At 49.4% G+C, this 20,711-nt stretch overlaps 1 protein-coding gene across 1 annotated transcript in view; it reads left to right on the top strand.

Annotated features, from left to right (window-relative positions):
- Positions 1–245: 245 nt before the first annotated feature.
- C2CD5 (C2 calcium dependent domain containing 5) overlaps positions 246–20,711 on the top strand; it is a gene marked incomplete at both ends in the record, with an annotated part of 93,725 nt that continues 73,259 nt past the window's right edge. The window contains 6 exon segments of the mRNA XM_080706220.1: positions 246–335; positions 7,170–7,256; positions 12,790–12,961; positions 13,885–13,980; positions 15,971–16,126; positions 16,788–16,986. Of these exon segments, the coding sequence (XP_080562346.1) occupies positions 246–335; positions 7,170–7,256; positions 12,790–12,961; positions 13,885–13,980; positions 15,971–16,126; positions 16,788–16,986 (800 nt within the window).

Genomic DNA, 20,711 nt, shown 5'->3' with positions numbered 1-20,711 from the left:
GCGCGATGCCGACCCGCCGGGTGCGCTTCCGGTGCCGGGGGCCGGCTCAGCGGAACCTCGGGGCCCGTCTGCTGGCCGCGTCTGCGGAATGAGGCCGCGGGACCCGCCTCCGCCTCGGCCTCGGCGCGCGCGCGCGCCCAACGTCCGCCGGTGCGCGCCCCGGGCCCCGCGCTCGCTCCCGCGGCCCCGCGCAGACTCGCTGGCGCGTTGCGGCGGGAGCCCCGGGAGCGGCCGCAGCCGAGGCGATGCCCGGGAAGCTGAAGGTGAAGATCGTGGCCGGCCGCCACTTGCCGGTGATGGACCGCGCCAGCGACCTGACGGACGCCTTCGTGGAGGTGGGTGCCGCGGCCGGCCGGCTGCGGGGTCGGGCGGGCGCCGGGGCGGAGGCCCGGGAGGCGCTCCGGTGGCGTGCAACGCGGCTTTGTAAGGCCGATGCTTAGTTAAAAGGCGTGCAGATCATCCCCCGCCCCCCCACGCACACACCTGCCCGAGGCGTGCCAGTAATAACCCAGCGTGCAAAGAAGCCAACAAGAGTTCGCCGTGAAAGCCGACCTGCCGCGCCCGAGCCGACTGCGGGGATGTTTGGGGCTGTGCATGCTTGGAGTCGGTGGAGGCGTGCTAGTGGACGTGCCCAAGGCAGCCCCAGTTCCTCCCCGGGCACGGTAATTTTTGTGTCCCTGAACGGTGGTCTAACCCACCGCTGCAGCTCACACCCACTGTCGTGGACATTCGTAATCCCCACTTCATTCTCGTCGAAGAGCATTGGGCCAGGTGCACCCTGGGTCCAGGTAACAAAGTTACACGCGCAGCCAAAGCCCGGTTTTGCTTAATGCAGCCCAGAGATGGTTCACTCAGCTTTCACTAACGGCGAGGAGCTAACACCGGTTGAATTTCTTTATGCCATATCTGTGCGCTTAACCCTTCCTCCTCACAACCGCCCTGCTGCGTGAGAACGCTGAGGACGAGGGGTGGTGGTACCTTGTCCGAGGTACTACTTAGCGTGCAATCTCCATGGCCGCGCAGGCCGATCCACCGAGCCCTTACTGCCTCTGCAGGCAAGAGGCCTGTGTTATGTCTGAATAGAGGAACTTGGTTCTGTCTGAAGGTTTTGGAAGACCTCCTGAGTGACATTTGAACCAGGCCTTGAGGGCCACCCAGGACTTTATCAGAGGGAGGTTGGAAAAGTGGGTTGGAGACAAACCTCATTTTCTATACTATTTTTTCTTTTTATTTGTTGATTGAATTTTGGTAGTGGGGATGGAACCCAGGGGCATTCTACCTCCAAGCTACACCCCTCTCTCTATTTTTTATTCTTTATTTTGAAATAGAGTCTCACTGAGTTGCAGAGGGCCTCACTAAGTCACTGAGGCTGTCCGCGAGCTGTGAGCCTCCTGTCTCAGCCTCCCAAATGCTGGGATGACAAGCGTGCGCCCCCTCGCCCAGCTCTACTACTTTTCTTTTAGAAGCAGGGGTAAGCCTGGAGTGCTTTTTCAGCAGAAATAAAGTAAGATGGTGTTTTTATTCAGTTGTCTCATGGGATGACCTGAAGTTTATTTTTGTTTTCTTTCCTGGTGGTGTCGGGGATGGACCCCAGGCCTTGGGCACGCGCTGCCCGTGCCGTATCACGGAGCGGCATCCCCAGCCCTTGCTGTTTTTGATGACCTGGACAGATGACGGCAAGGTGGGGAGATGAGTGAAAGGCAGGCCTGGTGGCGCACGCCTGCTGTCCCAGTCCCTGGGAGGCTGAGACAGGAGGCTCGCAGGTTTGAAGCCAGCCTCTGCAACTTGGCGAGACCCTGTTTCAAAATAAGTAAAATAAGGCCAGGGACGTAGGTTAGAGGTAGACTGCCTCTGGGTTTAACATAAGCAACACGCACGCGCGCACACACACACACACACACACGCAGTGTGCGGGCACTATGTGGGAATGGGATTAGAAAAGACTGGAGGAACACCTTGGCCTTCCTAACTAAGGGGATTTCACTGGCGAGGGAGAGCAAGTTCAGGGCGACGCATTTGTTCCGTCTCTAGATAAATACTTCTGGAGTGAGTGTTAGCTTCTTACCAGTCACGTGCGCCAGCTGATGTGTGTGTGGTGGTGAGCTAGACAGGCTTGGCTCCTGCTTGTAAGGAACTTCTTTTTGGAGACAGAAACAGACATTTGAAAAGCAAATGCACTCCTGAATGTGTAAGTACAGATTGTGGTGTGGGCTAAGATGGTCCAGGTGCGGCTCAGAGGCCACAGAGACGTGCTGGTGGTGGGGAGAAGCTGCCAAGCCCGGGCGCGTTTGCTTGGAAAGGAGACTAAAGGATTTGTTGGGCTGGAGGGAGAGGGAGAGAAAAGATGACCCCCAGCTTTCAGGAACCAGTGGGGCACCTTTCTGCAACTCCACAGGGACGATGGGAGATGGATTAGCCAGCATCCATGTCCCCTGGAGTGTTAGGCCTGTGATGTCTTCTGTCTGAGTAGGCAGCGAGGTAGCTGGACAGACTGGCGTCGGAGAGAGAGCCGAGTGAACGCAGCAGGGTCTGCCCAGCCAGGGAGCCGAGCCTGCTCTCGGTAGGAGGTGTTGTGGATTGCACCCTTTGCTCTCTTGGCACGCTCTTTATAGCTGATATAATTTGTCTGTACGCAAAACTAAAAAATCAGTAAGACGCCCTAATCGTAGTAGGACAGAGATAAAGGTACTCTTTGTTTTTATCTCAATGTGGAAGTCTTGTTCATAACCACAGTAGAAGACATAAAGTAATCAGATTGAATCCGTGGATATTCTTTACGTCCTCGTATGCACCACAGGCTGTACTGGGCCCCGGGGATAGAGCAGGGAATAACTAACTTCTTTACTCAAGGCTCCTGCCCTTCAGTGGGAGGGGGTAGTTCACAACGCAGCTAAGTAAGACAGATGCTGGATGGCAAATGTCCGCCCTGCGGACGGGGACGGGGCGTGGCCGCCCAGGCAAGGACACTGTGGCATGGCTTTGGCATCTGGCACATTGCCATTGGTTATCTGCCTTCCCGAAATATCGACTCATGGGGTGGAGCAGAGAGCTGTCTTGGCTTGCAGGTGGGATATTTGGAAGTTACGACTGGGCCAGGTGTTCTCTGTTGGGGCGCCTGGGGCCTCTGGCCTCCTCATCAAGGGCTCTGGGTTTGTAAACCCTTCTCAGGAGCTGCTGCCTCTTGCAAATCTCTGGCTCAGGACCAGGGACGAGGGATGGATCCTTGAGGAAGCTTGACATGAGAGGTGTATTGGGGAGGAGGCCTGGGGCAGGGAGCGGGAATTGTCAGCCGGCACGTAGGAGAAGAAAGCAGTGACTTGGAAGGCCAGAGAGGAAGATTGTAGAAAGAGGAAGCCCTCACCTGCCAGGCGGCCGAGAGGTCACCTCGGAGGCTGCAGACGGCCGGCCGGGAGGGGACCCTGTGGAGGCTGCTGCTGCTGAGGGGTGAGGGTGGAGCAGCAGGCGGCTGCCAGAGGCATGCTCTGTGTGCATGTGTGTGTACACACGTGTACAGGTGGTTCCTGGGGCTTCGGAGCTTTTAGTGTCAGAAAGTACTAGGATGTGTTTGTGTGCTAGCAGAGGTAACCCAGCAGGAGGGAATTTAAGAGGAAGAAGGGACCCTGCAGATGACGGGAGAAGGAGGCCAGCCGCTCAGCTAGGCGCCCACGCCCTCAGCCCTGGGGGAGGTCGCGGAGCCGAGGCCAGTTTGGAGAAGCTGGCTGTTTGAAGAGGGGACCCCCGTCTTGCCCAGGCTGGTCTCCCACTCTTGGGCTCAGGTGGCCTTCCTGCCTCGGCCTCCCAGGTGCCTAGTGTGGGATTGTGCCACCAGGCCTGGCTAGTTGTGAGGCGTCTTTCCACTCCCTCTGGAGGGTGGTATGGTTTCCATAGGCAGAGAGAGGAAGGACTATTTTTCAGATGAGCAGGACAAGCCCGCTAAAAGCCAGAGGAGGGTGGGGCATTCGTAATAGGCCAGGTTCTTGTTGAATAGAAGTAGGCAATCGAAGCCGTTAGGTCAGAGTCTCACAGCTAGGGAACAAGTGTCCAGCAGAAGCTCCCTGAACCTTCCCAAAGGCTGGCCGTCCAGGCCGAGCTCTGCAGCCCGCCCAACGCCCGCCTTGGACCACTCCCCTGTCTCCCTGCCGGCTGCCGAGAGGCACCACCAGAGGCACCGTGCTCCCAGATCTGTGCTCCCAGATCTGTTTGTCAAAGGCCTTTGTTAACGTAATTAATTTAAACCTTAGATAAGTTGTTGAAATGCACATGGCAGTGCAGTTAATAATGCTGTGTACGGCTTTATGGAAACAGTCACTAAAATCTGCTCTTGAATTAAATGGAGAAAAGATTGTAAAAATGTAGGAATTTTCGCTCCTATTGCTTTACACGTGATTTAAAATTCTTCCACCACATAAACCAAACTGGAAGTCATAGTTGATGTGTTAGGGGCGTAGTTTGTGCAAAAAGATGCTCCGGCATCTCAGCAGTGGCCTTTTGTCCTGCGTTAAAAGACAAAGTGAAGCCAGGTCTGGTGGTGCACACCTGTACTGGTGGTCCCAGTACTTGAGAGACTGAGGCAGGAGGACCGCAGGTTTAAGGCCAGCCTCAGCAACTTAGTGAGGCCCTGGGCGACGTAGTGAGACCCTGTTCAATATAAAAAGTGATGAAGAAATAAGGCCGGGGCACAGCGCAGAACATCCCTGGGTTCCATTTCCTGTACCCACAATAAACAAAAATCCCTCAGGAATGATTATATTTTGTATTATAAGGCTCAGTCTGGGCGTGGTGGTGCACGCTTGTAATCCCAGCATTTGGGAGGCTGAGACAGGAGGATCGGGGTTCGAGGACAACCTCAGGTACTACTTAGTGAGGTGCTTTGCAACTCAGGGTGTCCTTGTTTCAAAATAAAGAATAAAGAAAACAGAGCTGGGGGTGGAACTCAGAGATAGAATGCCCCTGGGCTCCATCCCCAGACCTGTAAAAAACAAAAAAACCAAGAGGTTCACAACTTGTATTAGTTTTAAGATTCCCTGGTTCAACTAGTTGTTCAGTTAACTGATGAAGCCCGGCTCTGGTCCTGTTGGTTGCAAGAACTCCTGCTGTTTGTGTGGGAGGAGTCCCTGGAGCCGGGGTGGTTCCTGCAGGGGTGTCTGGGGGAGCAAGCTGGGCTCCACGAGGGAGCATGGCGAGGGAGCATGGCGGGTTGCGCCTCAGTCTCAGTTGCCAAGCGGCTTGGTCACATGTTTCTCCCTGCCTTTGCGGGGCAGGGAGGGAAGGACAACAAGATTGAATGGAAGCCGGGCGTGGGGGCGCACGCTTGGGAGGCTGAGACAGGAGGATCGCGCAGGTTTGAAGCCAGCCTTAGCTGGCTTAAGAGACCCTGTTTCCAAATAAAATATAAAATAGGTCTGGGAGTATAGCCCGGAGGTAGAAGGGCCGTGGGTTCCATCCCCAGTACCACCAAAAAAAAAAAAGAAGAAGAAGAAGAAAAAAGAAAGACTGAATGGATGCTTTCTACACTAGGTCTCCACAGGCATTGTCTCCTGTCTGCTCACAGAAACCCTGCCTCTCAGAGAAGGCAGGTTAAATAACTCCCAGGCAATTTAGCTAACGAGTGGGGAAAGAGAGTGCTTTGCTGTGCTGGGGAGTCTCCACTAAGATCCTGATGAAGTTCTTTAACAAAGGTGTAAGACAGTCATTGAATTGCAATACAGCCATTCAGTTGCAGTAAAGTCTTCTTTGAATTGAATAAGAGTGAATGAACTGGGACTCTCCTTTACTAGAAGGAAAGTCATCACCATATTGGCAAAATACATGCTAGCTTTTCCCCTGAAATCTTGTTTTTTGTTTGTTCAGTGCAATTTGAGAACTATGAGATCTTTACTAATATAGAATAGGCTGTTAACCAAAAAAGGGAAGGAAAAAGCTGTACAGAATAGTACAGCCGCGTTGAGGATCCAGAGGGCTCTGAATCAGCTGACAGCAGGACGTGCTGTTCTGGAAAGTGAGTTAGAGCTCTTAGGTGTATTTGATCTTTTAGTGGTTTTATAAGTCCTAACAAAATTTTACTTGAAGTAAAGCAGTTTAGGTTAAGTTAAACTACCTGAAACTGAAGTATAGATGTCTCTTGATTCACGATGGGATCACGTCTCAGTAAACCCAGAATACGTTGATGGTGTCGTGGATGGGAAGCGCAGGTGTGTACCTAAGCTCGCCAGTGTCAGGACCGCGCCTGCCACGCCAGAGCTCAGAGCAGCTGCTGCAGCCAGACGCAGCCATCCAGCACCTAGCCTCTCTCAAATGCGGTGTTGAACATCACTTCTGGAATTCCTTTCTGAAAGTGATGGCATGTGTGCTTCTGACCACAGGAAAGGTGAGAACTTGTGAGTTGGGCTAAAGACACTGAAAGTTGCACCCTCGCATGCTGCAGGAGACTGGCTGTGTTGTTTTTGGTAGGGGTGTGTGTGAATGGCTATTTAGGTTTCTGTATTTTGGGGGAAGGGAGCTTATGTGAAAGTACTTTTCTAGGTTATATTCCTGGAAGTGGATAGAGAACTCTAATGTGATCAAAATGGGGCGGGCAGTGCCTTCTTTGTTGGAAGCAGAGCCCGGGGGCTTGGCCTGCCTCCTTCCGGCTTCCTTTCTCTTGGGTCTCAGAGCGAGCCTGCTGGCTTTGGCAATGAAATAGAGTAGTACCCTCATCCAAACCTTTTCATTGTCCCTAAAGATAGGGACATACAGCGTATTAGTTTGTTGCTGATAAGAGTGTGTAACCACATACGGGATTAAAACTAGCAGCCGTGGGTAAGTAGAAGTGCAGATGGCCCCACTCTGCGCCCCTTCTCCTGAGGCCTTGGCTCCTCCTTGGGGGAGCGAGCCCTAGGGATGAAGCCCCGGCCTCCTGCACAGAGCCACAAACTCTGCCGCCCAGTGCCCAGCCAAAAGCTCACGTGGCCCCGGATTCCTTCCCTGTGCTGGTAAAAACGGGGTACGTTCTAGTCTCCCGTGGAGCTGGCCGCAGAGCAGTCTCTGTACCTGGGGGGCTCCGCAGCCACCTGGGCCGGCCACACCCTCCTCCCTTTTGTCTTGGGGAGAGTTGCCTTTTTCTGGCAATAATATTTACTTTCATTCATATTTTTGGTATTGAAATTTGATGGTTTCTGATTTGCTTTTAGGTGAAATTTGGCAATACCACCTTTAAAACAGATGTGTACCTCAAGTCACTCAACCCTCAGTGGAACTCAGAATGGTTTAAATTTGAGGTAAGTTTTTAATTGGTTTGGTTTTGCTTTTTTTTTGTTATGGTTTTGCAGCAAGCTCTCGCTAGGTTGCTGAGAATCTGCCTGTTGCCAAGGCTGTCTTCGAACCTGTGACTCCTGTCCCAGCCTCCCAAGTACTGGATTACAGGTGTGCACCACCATGCTCAGCTCTGAGTTTTTAAATATGAGGATCTTTTATTTAAGGTGTAAGTTTTGTACAGTGTGAAAGCTTTACCACTGAGGTGGTTTCCTTTCTGCTTAAGTAGGAACGTGGAGGTTTTGATGCACTGAGTAATAGTTCAGGAAATAACATATCAGTAGATGAAGATGAGGAGCACTCGAGTGCACCATGCTATCATTATGGCTGTTGTAGTTCTCTTTGTGTTTTATATTCGGAAATACTAAGACTCACTTGAGAACAGGGCAGGGGTGGGCACTTGGCGCCTGCAGTGCGGTGCACAAGGGGCTGAGCAGGAGAGCTACAAGGCCAGCCGGTGTGGGTAGCCCGGTGGTAAGGCGCCCCTAGGCCAGGGCCTCCCCAACCCCGCACCAATTTTCAAATTTTTTTGTGGGTTTTTTTTTTTTTTTTGGTGGTGCTGGGGGTAGAACCCAAAGGCTTTCTACCTCTGGGCTATACTCCCAGACCTATTTTATATTTTATTTGGAAGCAGGGTCTCACTAAGTTGCTGAGAGCCTCACTCAGTAGCTGAGGCTGGCTTCGAACCTATGCAATCCTCCTGTTTCAGCCTCCCTAGTGTGGGGATTACAAACGTGCGCCACCACGCCCGGCTAATTTTCAATTTTGAAACAGGGTCTCGCTAGGTTGTTGACTGGGCTGCAACCTGCGATCCTCCTGTCCCAGCCTCCCAGGTACCGGGATTGCAGTTGTTGCCACCACACCCGGGTCATCGTAACCATTTTTAGTGTATAATTCAGTAATATTAAGTATGCTCACAGCACAGTGCAACCATCACCATGATTTCCAGAATCCCGCGCTCACTAAGAAGCATTTCTGTCCTCTTTCCCCAGTAATCTGGTGCCTTTCCTGCTTTTAGAGTTTGCTTATTATGCAGGACCCTTTGTATGAGTACAGTTGTGGAATATGTGTCTGTGTGCCGCTTCTTGTAGCATGCTTCTCAGGTTCATTCATGCTGTGGCAGAGAACAGAATTTCACCGTATGTGCAGACCACACTGTGTGTGTGTGTGTAGTAATGGAACCGATCCCAAGGTCTCGCACGTGCTAGGCAGGCACTCTACTCCCGCACCCCCCCCCCCATTTTTCTTGTTTATTTGGAAATAGGGTCTCACCAAGTAGCCCTGGCTGGCCTCAAACTTGTGGTCCTCCTTGCCTCAGCCTCCTGAGCAGCTGGGATTACAGCCATGTGCCATTGCGTCTGGACCATTTTGTTTAATTTAATTTTATATTTGAGATGGGTTCTTGCTGTGTTGCTCAGCTGTTTCCAAACCTCCTGGGTTCAAGTGATCTTCCTACCTCAGCCTTCGGAGCAGCTGGGACTGCAGGTGTACAGCACCATGCCTGGCTACTTACTTTTTAATTAGTGTGTGTGTGTGTGTGTGTGTGTGTGTGTGTGTGTGTGTCTGGGGATGGAACCCAGGGGCATTCTATCTCTAGGATACACTCCCAGGCCTATTATTTTTTATTTTTTATTTTTGAAACAGGGTCTCACTAAGTTGCAGAGGGCCTCACTGAGCAGCAGATGTACCAGTATTGGGAAGAGGTTTCAAAATGTATTAATGTACCAGTATTGGGAAAGATTTCCAATTTTAAAAATATATCTTTGGTAGCAAAGAAAGCCAGGAGTGTAAGGAAAAAGGGCCGTTTTACATTTCTGAAGAAAAGTAAAGAAAGCCAGGAGCCAGGGAAAAGGACTTCTTTACATTTCTAAAGAGAGACAAACTGTCTCAAGGATGGGAGGAAATCCCAGATCCCAAGAAGCAGAAGCAACTTAACACATCTTGGGAGTGTAACAAAATGTGTGGGGTCTGTGCTGGGACAGAGCTGCCCCCCCACCTGCCTCAGGGGGCGGATCCGGCTGGGCTATGGGGTAAGAACACTCAGCATGAGGGGTCTTTTGGTGAATTCACTCGAGTCGCCCCCCCATGCCATTTCTGAATGGCCTGGGGCTTTAACTGTCTTCTGTATTTCTATCTTTTTAATAAACTTCTTTAAATCTTCAGCAAGTGTCCGAGCTATGTATACTTATCCTTAGCTCAGGACACGAACCCGTGGTTTTTCTGTTTGTGTGGTTGTGTTGGGGGAATTATTTCTCCCCTCACACACCGCAACATATTTCACCCTAACGGCTGAGGCTGGCTGCGAACCTGTGATCCTCCTGTGTCAGCCTCCCAAGTACTGGGATTGCAAGTAGGCAGCACCACGCCCAGCTTTAGCCTTTTGTTTTTGATTCGTCAAAGTTCTGTATATATTTTGAATCCTAACTCCTTATGAAATATGCAGCTTGAAGATTCCTTCTCCCACTCAGTGGGTCGTCTTTTCATTCCCTTGAGTCTATCCTTTGATGTACAAAAGTTTTTAAAATTTTTATGAAGTTCAGTGTATTTTGTTGTTTCATTTCCCTTAAAATTTAGGAAATTACTGTACTATCTTGACTAGTATTCCTAGTTAATACCATATATGCTGTCTAAAAGGTGTTTAAACTTTGTGTTTATAGTTCTAAAATTCATTTAACATTGTTTTACAGTAATAAACTTCATTCATTTATGTATGTCTGGAGTATTCAAATATCTTAAACAAAGTAGATGTTTGTTTTTATGTCATGCAAAAGGACTGGAGCCAGGTAATGTAAGGGCAGTATAGAGCCTCCCGCTGTCCATGTGGACGCAGGGACACACACACACACACACACACACCCGTGTCTCTGAGACTGAGGGTCACTTGGGCTGCAGGTCAGCGCTGGAGTTTGGGGTCAGGCCCGTGGTCCAGGCTGGCAGAGGAGCCGGCCGAGGGGAGTCCAGAAGGGAGCACTCAGCTGCACACAGCCGGCTCAGCAGGCCCTCCAGGCTTTTTAGTGTCAGTTTTGGTTGGCTTTGTTTGTGGTTCTGGGAGTTTAACCTAAGCCCTCACTCCCTTAGGCAAGTGCTCTACCCACTGAGCTGCAGCTCTAGTACACTTTGGTGTGTGTGTGTTTTATGTGCGTGTGTCTCTCGTTTTTAAGAATTTGATGCGTTGTAAGTTTACTTTATATTGGGGTACAGAGTGTCAGATAATTGCATGCATGCACACATTTTGGTGCCCTCTCCACGGGGTCCTTCCCCTCTCCCTCCCCCTGCGTGTCTCTGAGATTGGAATTGGTGTCTTTACAAGTGTCGTTATATTCTGATTCCCTTTCCTTTGGGAAGATGCCCAGGAGCGCTATCACTGGGTCCTGGGGTGGCTCCACTCCTGGTCTTCTGAGAACCCTCCACACTGATCTCCATCGCGGCTGACTAGTTCGCAGTCTCACCAACAGCGTATTAGGGTTCTGATTTCCCCACATCCTCGCCAGCGTTTATTATGATTTCTGTTCTTTTGTTTTTTATTTTTATTTTTATTTTTTCAGTACTGGAAAGGGAACCAGGGGCATTCTACCTCTGAGCTACAATCTAGCCCTATTTTTTTGTTCTTTATTTTGAAGCGGGATCTCACTAAGTTGCAGAGGACCTCACTAAGTAGCTGAGGCTGACCTTGAACCTGCGATCCTCCTGTCTCAGCCTGCCAAGTGCTGAGATTACAAGTGTGGGTCACCATGCTTGGCTATCAAACATTTCTTTTTAATAGACTTCTAGAGATGAACCATAGTTTCAGCAAAGTAGCAGGATACAAAAATCAACCTGCAGAAAATCATTAGCATTCCTTTACACCAGCCATAAATCCACTTCCTAATCTCCTTGAAAAGGGAGGCGAAAGGCCTCTACGATGGAAATTATAAGTCACCAAAGACAGTAATTACAGATGTTAGAAGACGGGAAGGCTGGGAGGCCTCAGCAGCAGTGAATAGGACCAAGATGCCGTCCTGCTGAGAGCAGCTTATGCACTCAGCACAGTCCCTACCAAACCACCGTCGTGTTTCGCAGACTTAGAGAGACTAATTATAAAACTTATATGGGAAAACAAAAGACTCAGAATAGCCAAAGCCGTTCTCAGCAATAAGAACCATGCAGGGCATCATGATGCCTGCCTCCAAGCTGCAGTACAAAGCGGGAATCATGAAAACAGCATGGTGTTGGCGTACAAACAACACATAGGCCAGTGGGACAGTCGAAGACCCAGGCGTCCAGTTCATATTTGATAAAGGTGCAGAGACTACACTGGAGAAAGAACAGCCCTTTCAACAAAGGGTCTTGGGGACACTGGTACCCGTGTAGGAAAATGAAACTGAGCCCTACCCTCTCACCCCACACAGAAGTCAACTCAGGTTGGTTCACGGATGCAGAGATTACCAGAAACCTTGAGACTGTGAGAGCTGCTATAGGACCAACACTCAGCTTTCCAATTAACAAAGGGAGAAACTTTCTCAGACCCCCAAAGCTCAGGGAATTAAAACGTAAATTAGTGAATGGGATAACTTTAAATTTTACAAGTTCTGTGCAGCAGAATAAGCCATCAGGAATCTATAGAGAGTACCCACAGAATGGGAGAAGATCCTGACCATCTACCCATCTGACAAAGGTCTAATATCCAGAATATACAGAGAGCTTAAAAAGCTTGACACTAAGCCGGGCGTGGTGGTGCACGCTTGTAATCCCAGTGCTTGGGAGGCAGAGACAGGATTGAACAGGTTCGAAGCCAGCCTCAGCTACTTAGTGAGGCTCTCAGCAGCTTAGTGACACCCTGTTTCCAAATAAAATATAAAATAGGTCTGGGAGTATAGCCTGGAGGTAGAAGGCCCCTGGGTTCCATCCCAATACCACACACACACAAAAAAAACCCCTTGATACTAAAAAAAAAAAAAAAACCCAGTAAAGAAATGGGCAATTGGTTGGAATAGACTTCTTTCCAAAGAAGGAATACAAATGACAAACAAATATTTGAAAAAAAAGTGTTACTCTCTTTACCTTAGTGCTTACTTAGACATAAATCTGGCTGGAGGCAGTGGTACCCACCTGCCATCCCAGTGCCTGGGAGGCGGAGACAGGAGGTTGGCAGGTTCCAGGCCAGCCTCAGCAACTTAGCAAGATTCTGTTTCAAAATAAAAATAGGACTGGGGGCATAGCTGGTATATAGAGTGCCACTGGGTTTATGCCCCAGTACCACAATAAAAAAACCAAAGTATCGCAGTTTGTGGCCAGCCTCAGCTACTTAGTGAGGCCGTCCGCAACTTAGTGAGACCCTGTTTCAAAATAAAGAATAAAAAATAGAGCAGGGGGTGTAGCTCAGAGGTCGAATGCCCCTGGGTTCCAACCCCAGACCCCCCCCACACAAAAATTATATGTGTATACCTTTTGATATGTGTATACCTGTGTGATAATTGGGATTTTAAAGCTCTGAAGTGTAACCTTGAGGTATGATTTTAGGTGGATGATGAAGATTTGCAAGACGAGCCCCTGCAGATCACAGTGCTTGACCATGATACGTACAGTGCCAACGATGCCATTGGTAAGGTGTACATTGATATAGACCCTCTGCTGTACAGTGAAGCCGCCACAGTCATCTCGGGATGGTTTCCCATTTATGACACCATACATGGTAAGGAGCAGTGTGTTATCAAAACTCACAGTCCTAGACAGGCATGGTGGCACACACTTGTCATCCCAGTACTTGGGAGGTTGAGACAGGAGGTTCCGGGGGGTTTGAGGCCAGCCTCAGCTATTTGGTGAGGCCCTCTGTAACTTAATGAGACTCTGTTTCAGAAATGAAGAATAAAAAAGTAGGGCTGGGGGTGTAGGTCGGAGGTGGAATGCCCCTGGGTTCAATTCACTTTTCTTTTAAGACCTTCCACCATAGTGTGCATTTGACATGAAGCAGGAGGGTTGAGGGACGATACCCAGTAAATGTCACAGGTAAAGGCCGGGGCACTTATTTTTGTTGGTGCGTGTTCTGCAAACCCTTATTTGGGGTGTCTTTGCTTGGCTTCATTCATCATTCGTTGAGATGGATCCGACCTCTCTTGTGGCCAATCAGAATCTCGCATCGGTTGTCAGTCTGAAGACTGTTGATGAAATCTGACGTCTCATCCTGGCCCTGCCTCTTACCGGCTGCTGACAGTACACGAGTCATTTGCTCTTACTAGTTACACACTCCTTTCTTCCTGTAGAATGGGAATGGCCTGCTGCAGACATCCCGTATCGGGCTGGTGTTTCCTGCAGTGAGGGCTGTCTAGGTCAGCACGCCTCTGTCCGCAGTGAAGGCCTCCCCAGCGGCCGCCCCATCCGCAGTCTAGGGGCTCCGCGCCAGCAGCCCTGGCTCAGATCAGGGGACGCCTGGGAACCCTGAGCTCAGTCGTTCTCTCTACATAGGTGTAATAAGAAATCCATGGAAGACAAAGAGAATGAGGAAAAACATTACCATCGACAGCATTGCTTAAAGACCAGCTGACACCCGCTTGCCTCCTTATATGGGTGTATGTTATTTTCTTATGGCATAAGCTTTATTTTCCTTTTAATCTGTAGGTATTCGTGGAGAAATCAACGTCGTTGTCAAAGTAGACCTCTTCAATGATTTAAATCGGTTTAGACAGTCATCATGTGGAGTCAAATTTTTTTGCAGTAAGTAAATACATCATCATATTTAGCAGGGATTTAATAATTCTTAAATATAGAGAATTAAATCAGTGTTTCAGAAAGCTGACAGTAAAGGTATTACTTGGGTTTTGATACCAAAGAGAAAATTGTTAATTTTCCAGGAATAATTACTGTGGCTCTGTGACTAAATGATTTGAGGCCAAATGGCATCTAATTTTACAAGTTTATAAATTTTTTTTTTTTTTCGGTGCTGGGGATAGAACCCAGGGGCATTCTACATCCCCAGCCCTATTTTTTATCCTTTATAAAAAATATAATTTTATTTTTTATTCTTTTGAAATAGGGTCTCACTGAGTTGCAAAGGGCCTCGTTAAGTAGCTGAGGCTGTCCACGAACCACGATCCTCCTGTCTCAGCCTCCCAAATGCTGGGATGACAAGCGTGCGCCACCACACCCAGCTGTAGAAAGCGTTGGTAGAAAAATCCAGCGGTATTGTACTGTAGGCACTGAAGGTCAGGAACAGAACATTACAGCTAAAGGACTGTGGTGCTAACCCATATTATACAGGCCCTACAGGTACGAGATCCTAAGAATTCCATGAATATCATGGGGCTGCACTGGGCAGAGTAGGATGGCTCACGCCAGCCGGCGTCAGTGGCTCGAGGCCCGAGTGCTTGACTTCTCTGTACAGATGTCTGTTTTCAGAGTGAGTTCGGTAGAGATGTTCTCAGGTTCTCCCTTTGGGAGAGCTGAGTGGGTCTTGCTTAAATCCAGTGACCCGTGCTTAGGGAGTCGTCCATGGCGTGGTTGAGTGTTGAGAGTGCGGTGACTACTGGGCAGCCGCTCCGTGGCTCTGTGGCTGCGGAGGTGCGGAGGAGAGGGCTGCAGTGTGTGCTAGACAGGAGAGCCAGCTTTGAATAATTTAAGATTTCTTTTGCAGTAGTGAAGATTGAACCCAGGGGCATATTACCTCAGAGCTACATCCCCAGCCCGATTTTATTCTTTATTTTGAAACAGGGTCTCACTAAGCTGTGGAGGGTCTCACTAAGTAGCTGAGGCTGGTCATGAACCTGGATCCTCCTGTCTCAGCCTCCCAAGCACTGGGATGACAAGCGTGTGCCACCCTGCCCAGCTAATTTCAGGTTTTTAAAATTAATTATTTGCTCTCTGTTTATGTAATAATTAGCTAGATCTTAATTTTAAAACACATTTATTTTTAACTGATGCATAAAGATGCACAGGTTGTGCAGTTCATAGGGTATCATATGATAGTGTACAGGTTTATGGGGGCCACGTGATATTTTGATTAATGTTGAATTTTTAAACTTTATTTAAGGTCTGTGGCTGCTTTCTTAGGTTCCCTATTTTTCCTTGTGGAACTGGGGAGCAAACGCAGTGCCTCGTGTGTGCCAGGCAAGCACCCTGTCACACTTCCGTCCCCACCCCTCCTTTTGAGGCAGGGCTGCACTGAGTAGCCCAGGCTAGCCTAGAACTTGAGATTTTTCCTGTCGCAGCCTACCCAGTAGCTGGGATTACAGACTTGGCTTGACTCTGGATCTGTTTTCCAGATAATAAAAACACAAATTTACTATGCTCCTACGAAAAGCTGATAGGTATCATGAAAGAACACGATTGTGTCTAAGAATAGAGTGGGTCTTAGAGGACTGTTTGATTGTATTATGATTACTTTGAGGCGCCATCACAGTAGATGTTTTTATGTATCCAAAAGGTAAGTGCTTCGGTACACATCATAAAAAATTTCAATTAAGCCGGGCGTGGTGGCGCACGCTTATAGTCCTAGTACTTGGGAGGCTGAGACTGGAGGAGGATCACAGGTTCAAGGACAGCCTCAGCCATGTAGTGAGGCTCTGAGATCCTGTTCCCAAATAAGGAATAAAATTGTAGCTCAGAGGTAGAATGCCTCTGGGTTCAATTTCTAGTTACACACACACACACACACACACACACACACTTTCTGGTAAAGAGAAACATAATAGATAATTTGTTTTAACAGCAACATCAATTCCAAAGTGCTATCGGGCCGTGATCATTCATGGATTTGTGGAAGAACTCGTGGTCAATGAAGACCCCGAATATCAGTGGATCGATCGGATTCGCACACCACGGGCATCCAACGAGGCCAGGCAAAGGCTCATCTCTTTAATGTCAGGTATCTTAATGAAATGCCTTCATTATTGGCAGGAATCTTACGTTGCTGCTTTCCTTTGATGTGCTAGGTGGAATTTCGTAACGAAAGCTGTGAATTGCAAGGGCTATCCCTGCCACGGCCCATCCACCCTGCAGGACACTGTAGCAGGTGGAAGTGCAAGTCAGAGGCTCGTAGTGCGCTGGCAGTGGAGGGAGGCTGTGTTCCGGAAGGAGACGGCTTCTCTTCCCGCCCGCTGCAGCCTCCAGTCAGCGTGAGGAAACCCTAACGCCCAGTGACACACGCTCTGCTCTCACGGCCTGCCAGGGGCAGGGGCAGGCCCCTCTGCCTCCTTACCACTGGCCCTGCCGCTGTCGCCACCTTGCCTGTTGATTTATCGATTGATTTATCTATTTGCGGTACTGGAGATGGAGCCCAGGGGCATTCTACCTACACCCTCAGCCCTAGTTTTTATTCTTTATTTTGAAACGGCCTCACTGAGTTGCAGAGGTCTCACTAAGTAGTCGAGGCTGTCCGCGAACCGCGATCCTCCGGTCTCAGCCTCCCGAATGCTGGGATGACAAGTGCGCCTCCACGCCCGGCTGAAAGTCTGGTTTTTAAACTTGCTCTTTGCTCTTGCCCTGTGGGGCGTGAAGCCAGGGATGCATTTCTTTATTTGCTGCAGGTGAACTGCAGAGGAAGATCGGCCTGAAAGTGCTTGAGATGAGGGGCAACGCGGTGGTCGGGTACCTGCAGTGCTTCGACCTGGAGGGCGAGTCTGGGCTGGTGGTGCGAGCCATCGGCACGGCCTGCACGCTGGAGAAGCTGAGTGGCCCGGCGCCATTCCCTCCCGCGTGCAGCTCCCCGTCCAAAGACGTGAAGGAGTAAGTACGGCAGCCACGCCCTGCGCGCTTGAGTGCCGCCGTGCCCTTTGCCGCGCCCTTTGCCGCGCCCTTTGCTCTACAGCGCTGCGGTAGTGTCGGTCTACATGCTCTTCTGCTGTGGTTCTTTTTATCAGAGATGACTGCCAATATCTGACCTATATGGAACTGATTGTCCTGATATGAAATAGAAGTTAATATAAAATTAAACTATTCCAGATCTTTGGATCCTATATAGCTAATGAATATACACTGACTCTTTATGCAGCGTGTGAAGTTCCGCTCATGCTTTAGGGACACTTAAAGCCCGTGTATGGTGACCCAGTTTTGTTTTATTGGCAACGCGGTGTAGAGAGGAGCAAGGACTGACTGACGAGGAGTCTCAGCTCCAGGCGATTTATAAAACCAGGTACCTGGGCTAATTCAGTAGGCATACTGGGCCTGCGCCGAGCCCAGCTTGACGGCGCCCTCCCCACCCTCGCTTCCTTCCTCTTTGGAGTTGGGCTGGCACCTTGTAGTCCAGGCTAGCCATGAGCCCCTGGGCTCAGGTTGTCTGTGCACGGGCTCCTGAGCGCCGGCTCCACAGATGCTGATGAGAAGGACAGATGTTCCGCAGCTGTGGAGCCTCTGCCTTGACTACCAAGAGCAGCGCAACCCGAGAGCCCGCCCCTCTCTGAGCCTCATTGGCTTTTAGAGTCAGACCTCTCTTTTTTTTTGTGGTACTTGGGGGTTAATCTCAGGGACATTCTGCCTCCAAACTGTGCTCCCAGCTGTATTTTATTTTTTATTCCTAAACAGGGTGTCACTGACTTGCCGAGAGCCTGGCTAAGTTGCTGAGGTTTTCTTGAAAACCTGCAGTCCTCCTATCTCAGCTCCCCAAGCACAAACAGGCATGCCCACTTGGACTGATACTCTTCTTTAACACTCTGTGTGCTTGGGCAAACGTGTGTGTCGGCTGGGCCGGCCCCCGTGCCCTTGTTTGCACTGCAGGCAGAGTCTCAGCATGGCACTGGGGTGCGAGGCGAGCGCCCCTAATTCAAACATTCGGAATCTGATCTGCTCCCCAGTCCAAGAGGTTTTGGGTGTCGGCACTCGAAAAGTTTCAGATTTTGGGTTTTCAGATTAGTGATTCTCAAACCAGTAAAGTCTATCTAAATATTAAAAAAAATCTGCAATCTGGAACACTTTTGGCCTTAAGCATTTTGGATAAATGGCTTTTAACCGGTCAAGTTGGTGGGTTCCGTCGAGGATCGGAGGTAGCAAGCGTCCTGCATGGGAGGGAGCACCTTTATGGTGAGAACCCCCCCCCCCGCCTGAAGGTGGCACCCCCTCCACTGAGGCCGCAGGTCCAGGGAGGCTTCACGTTGCAGGGGGCTGGCTCTTCTGTGAGTGACCAGACAGGACGGTCAGTAGTTGAGCTTTGCTGATGCTGTTGTGTGACGGCAGCCGCAGGCAGCGTGTAGACTCGCTGCTGTGATGTTGGCCTTACTTTGGTATTCATGCAGTGAAGGATCCCGGTTACTGTGTTAGGATTTCCTGAAAGGCTTCTTATGGCCTACGTCACTTTATTTAGAAAAAAATCTCAGTATGAGCCAGGTGTGGTGGCACATGCCCACAATCCCAGTACTTGGGAGGCTGATATGGGAGGTTCATGGACAGCCTCAGCTACTTAGTGAGGCCCTCTTCAACTTAGACTCTGCTTCAAAAATAAAGAATAAAAAGTAGGGCTGGGAGTGTTGCTCTGAAGTAGAGTGCCCCTGGGTTCAGTCCCCAGTACCACACCAAAAGAAGAAGAAAAAAAAAGAAGGAAAGAAAGAGAAAAGAAAGAAAGAAAGAAAGAAAGTCTCCAGGATTCATTCTGCTTTATTTTAACCAGCTTCATTGTATTTTTGGTGATGAATCACTTTGACTGCTACTTCAAAATGTATGTTAGATTTGGCTGATCGTAGCTATTCTGGTATTTCCTACCATAGAACTTCGTTGAGTGCATAGGATTCGCTGGGAAGGGAGTGTGGCTGAGGCTTAGTGCATCGCAGGCTTACCTGGATGGGGTCGGTGTGAGTGAGGGCCTGGATCTCATATCAGGAGTACCGGTGCTGCCGTGGGCAGCTGTCCTGCAAGGAGACTGCGAGCCTTAGAACCCCGGGGATACGTTCTTTACTGTGTGCTCCACTGTACGTGAATTTCAATTTGATGTCACAATTTGAACTGTTTACTATGCTCTTTTATTTTACATACATTAATGATGTGCTCCACTTCATAAGTTTGTTTTTTTCCTTTTAGTTTAACTTAATGCACAATGGAAATCCCTTTGGTGTTTCCTAGCTGAACTCTCTTGGTGGTAAAAAGTGTATTGAGTATGGCTTACCACTTCTCTACTTCAAAGTGCTTTCTAGGAAACTTCGGGCACAATTTCCCCTGCGCATACCACTGATTCTTGGGTTTTTTTTTTTTTTTTTGGCACTGGGGATGAAGCATGAGGCGTTCTACCTCTGAGCTATACCCTCAGCCCTTTTTAAATTTTTTTGTTTTGAAACAGGTCTCACTAAGTTGCTGGGAGTCTCACTACCTTGCTCAGGCTGGCCTTGAACTTGCGATCCTCCTGTCTCAGCCTCCCAAGTGCTGGGATTATAGACATGTGCCACCATGCCCCGCTGCTTCTTAGACTTTTCAGAATCCTCAGACTTTTCTCACTTTAGCAAAGAAACACAAAACAAAATAAAAACCTCAGTCTGTATACACATAGATCACCAATAAAGTGCTTACTTTTTAGCAGTTACTCTAAGCACATTCTTAATTTGTTAGCCACAAAAGCAGAAACATTTTTCCTGTTGGAAATGATTCATATTTCCACAAGACCCTAGGAAAACCTGTGGTCAGCTCCTGCCAGCTGGTATTTTTGACCCTGGGCAGACAGGCATCCCTGGGATGTTCCCAGGGAGTCAGTAGTACAGCAGGGAGAGAGGCCAGAAAGCACCGGCTCTTCTACCCGCAGGTGCTCCCCGAATGTCAGCCAGGCACTGCCCAGTGAACTCCTGCTCCTGTGCTGCCCAGGATTCTCGTCTAAGTCACACGTCTTTTTACCACATTCTGTGTTCTCTTTCCCAGATTTCCTCTTCAAAAATTTGAATCCTAAATATGAATATACAGTTGTTCATCTGATTCACGCCTACACTGCACACCCAGGTGTGGTTGGCCTTGGTCGGCATTAAGTGGGTTCTTCCATCATTTGAGTTCAGGATGCAGTGTCCGCACTGTATTCCGTGTGGGAGCTGGAGGAGCTCGAGAAGCTCCTCCCGTTGTTGGTGAGGGTCTTTGGAGCAGCGCCGCCTTCTCCGCCTTGTGCTGCTTGAGGTGTGAGTGCTGGGAAGCGGCCTCAGCTCCAGTCTGCAGTCCCTGCCTTCAGAGTGGGCTCATCCGCTTGCTTGCATTTTTCTGATTCACAGTCCTAATGTATTAATCTGATCCTTTAAAAATGTAACTGTATCCTAACATGAATATTTCCGTTTAGATGTTCGTTTTGAATTTCAACTCTTTTTCTGCATGCTAGGGACTAGAACGCTGAGTCCCTCCCTTCACTGCCTCTCCTGGAAAAGACTTTGCCATGACTTTGCCATGTCTTGTGTGCATTCTTTTCTCTCTCCCGCTGGGCCGCAAACCCTCAGGTCTCCGCTGGTCCACCCTGCGAGCCACGGCTGCCGCTCCACCCACAACAGCCCTGTTCACAC

The sequence above is a fragment of the Muscardinus avellanarius genome (genome assembly GCF_963383645.1).
Source record: "Muscardinus avellanarius genome assembly, chromosome: 11".
NCBI classification, from domain to species: domain Eukaryota; kingdom Metazoa; phylum Chordata; class Mammalia; order Rodentia; family Gliridae; genus Muscardinus; species Muscardinus avellanarius.
The sequence above is the reverse complement of the archived record's forward strand: the minus strand, read 5'-3'. Positions and strand labels throughout refer to the sequence as shown.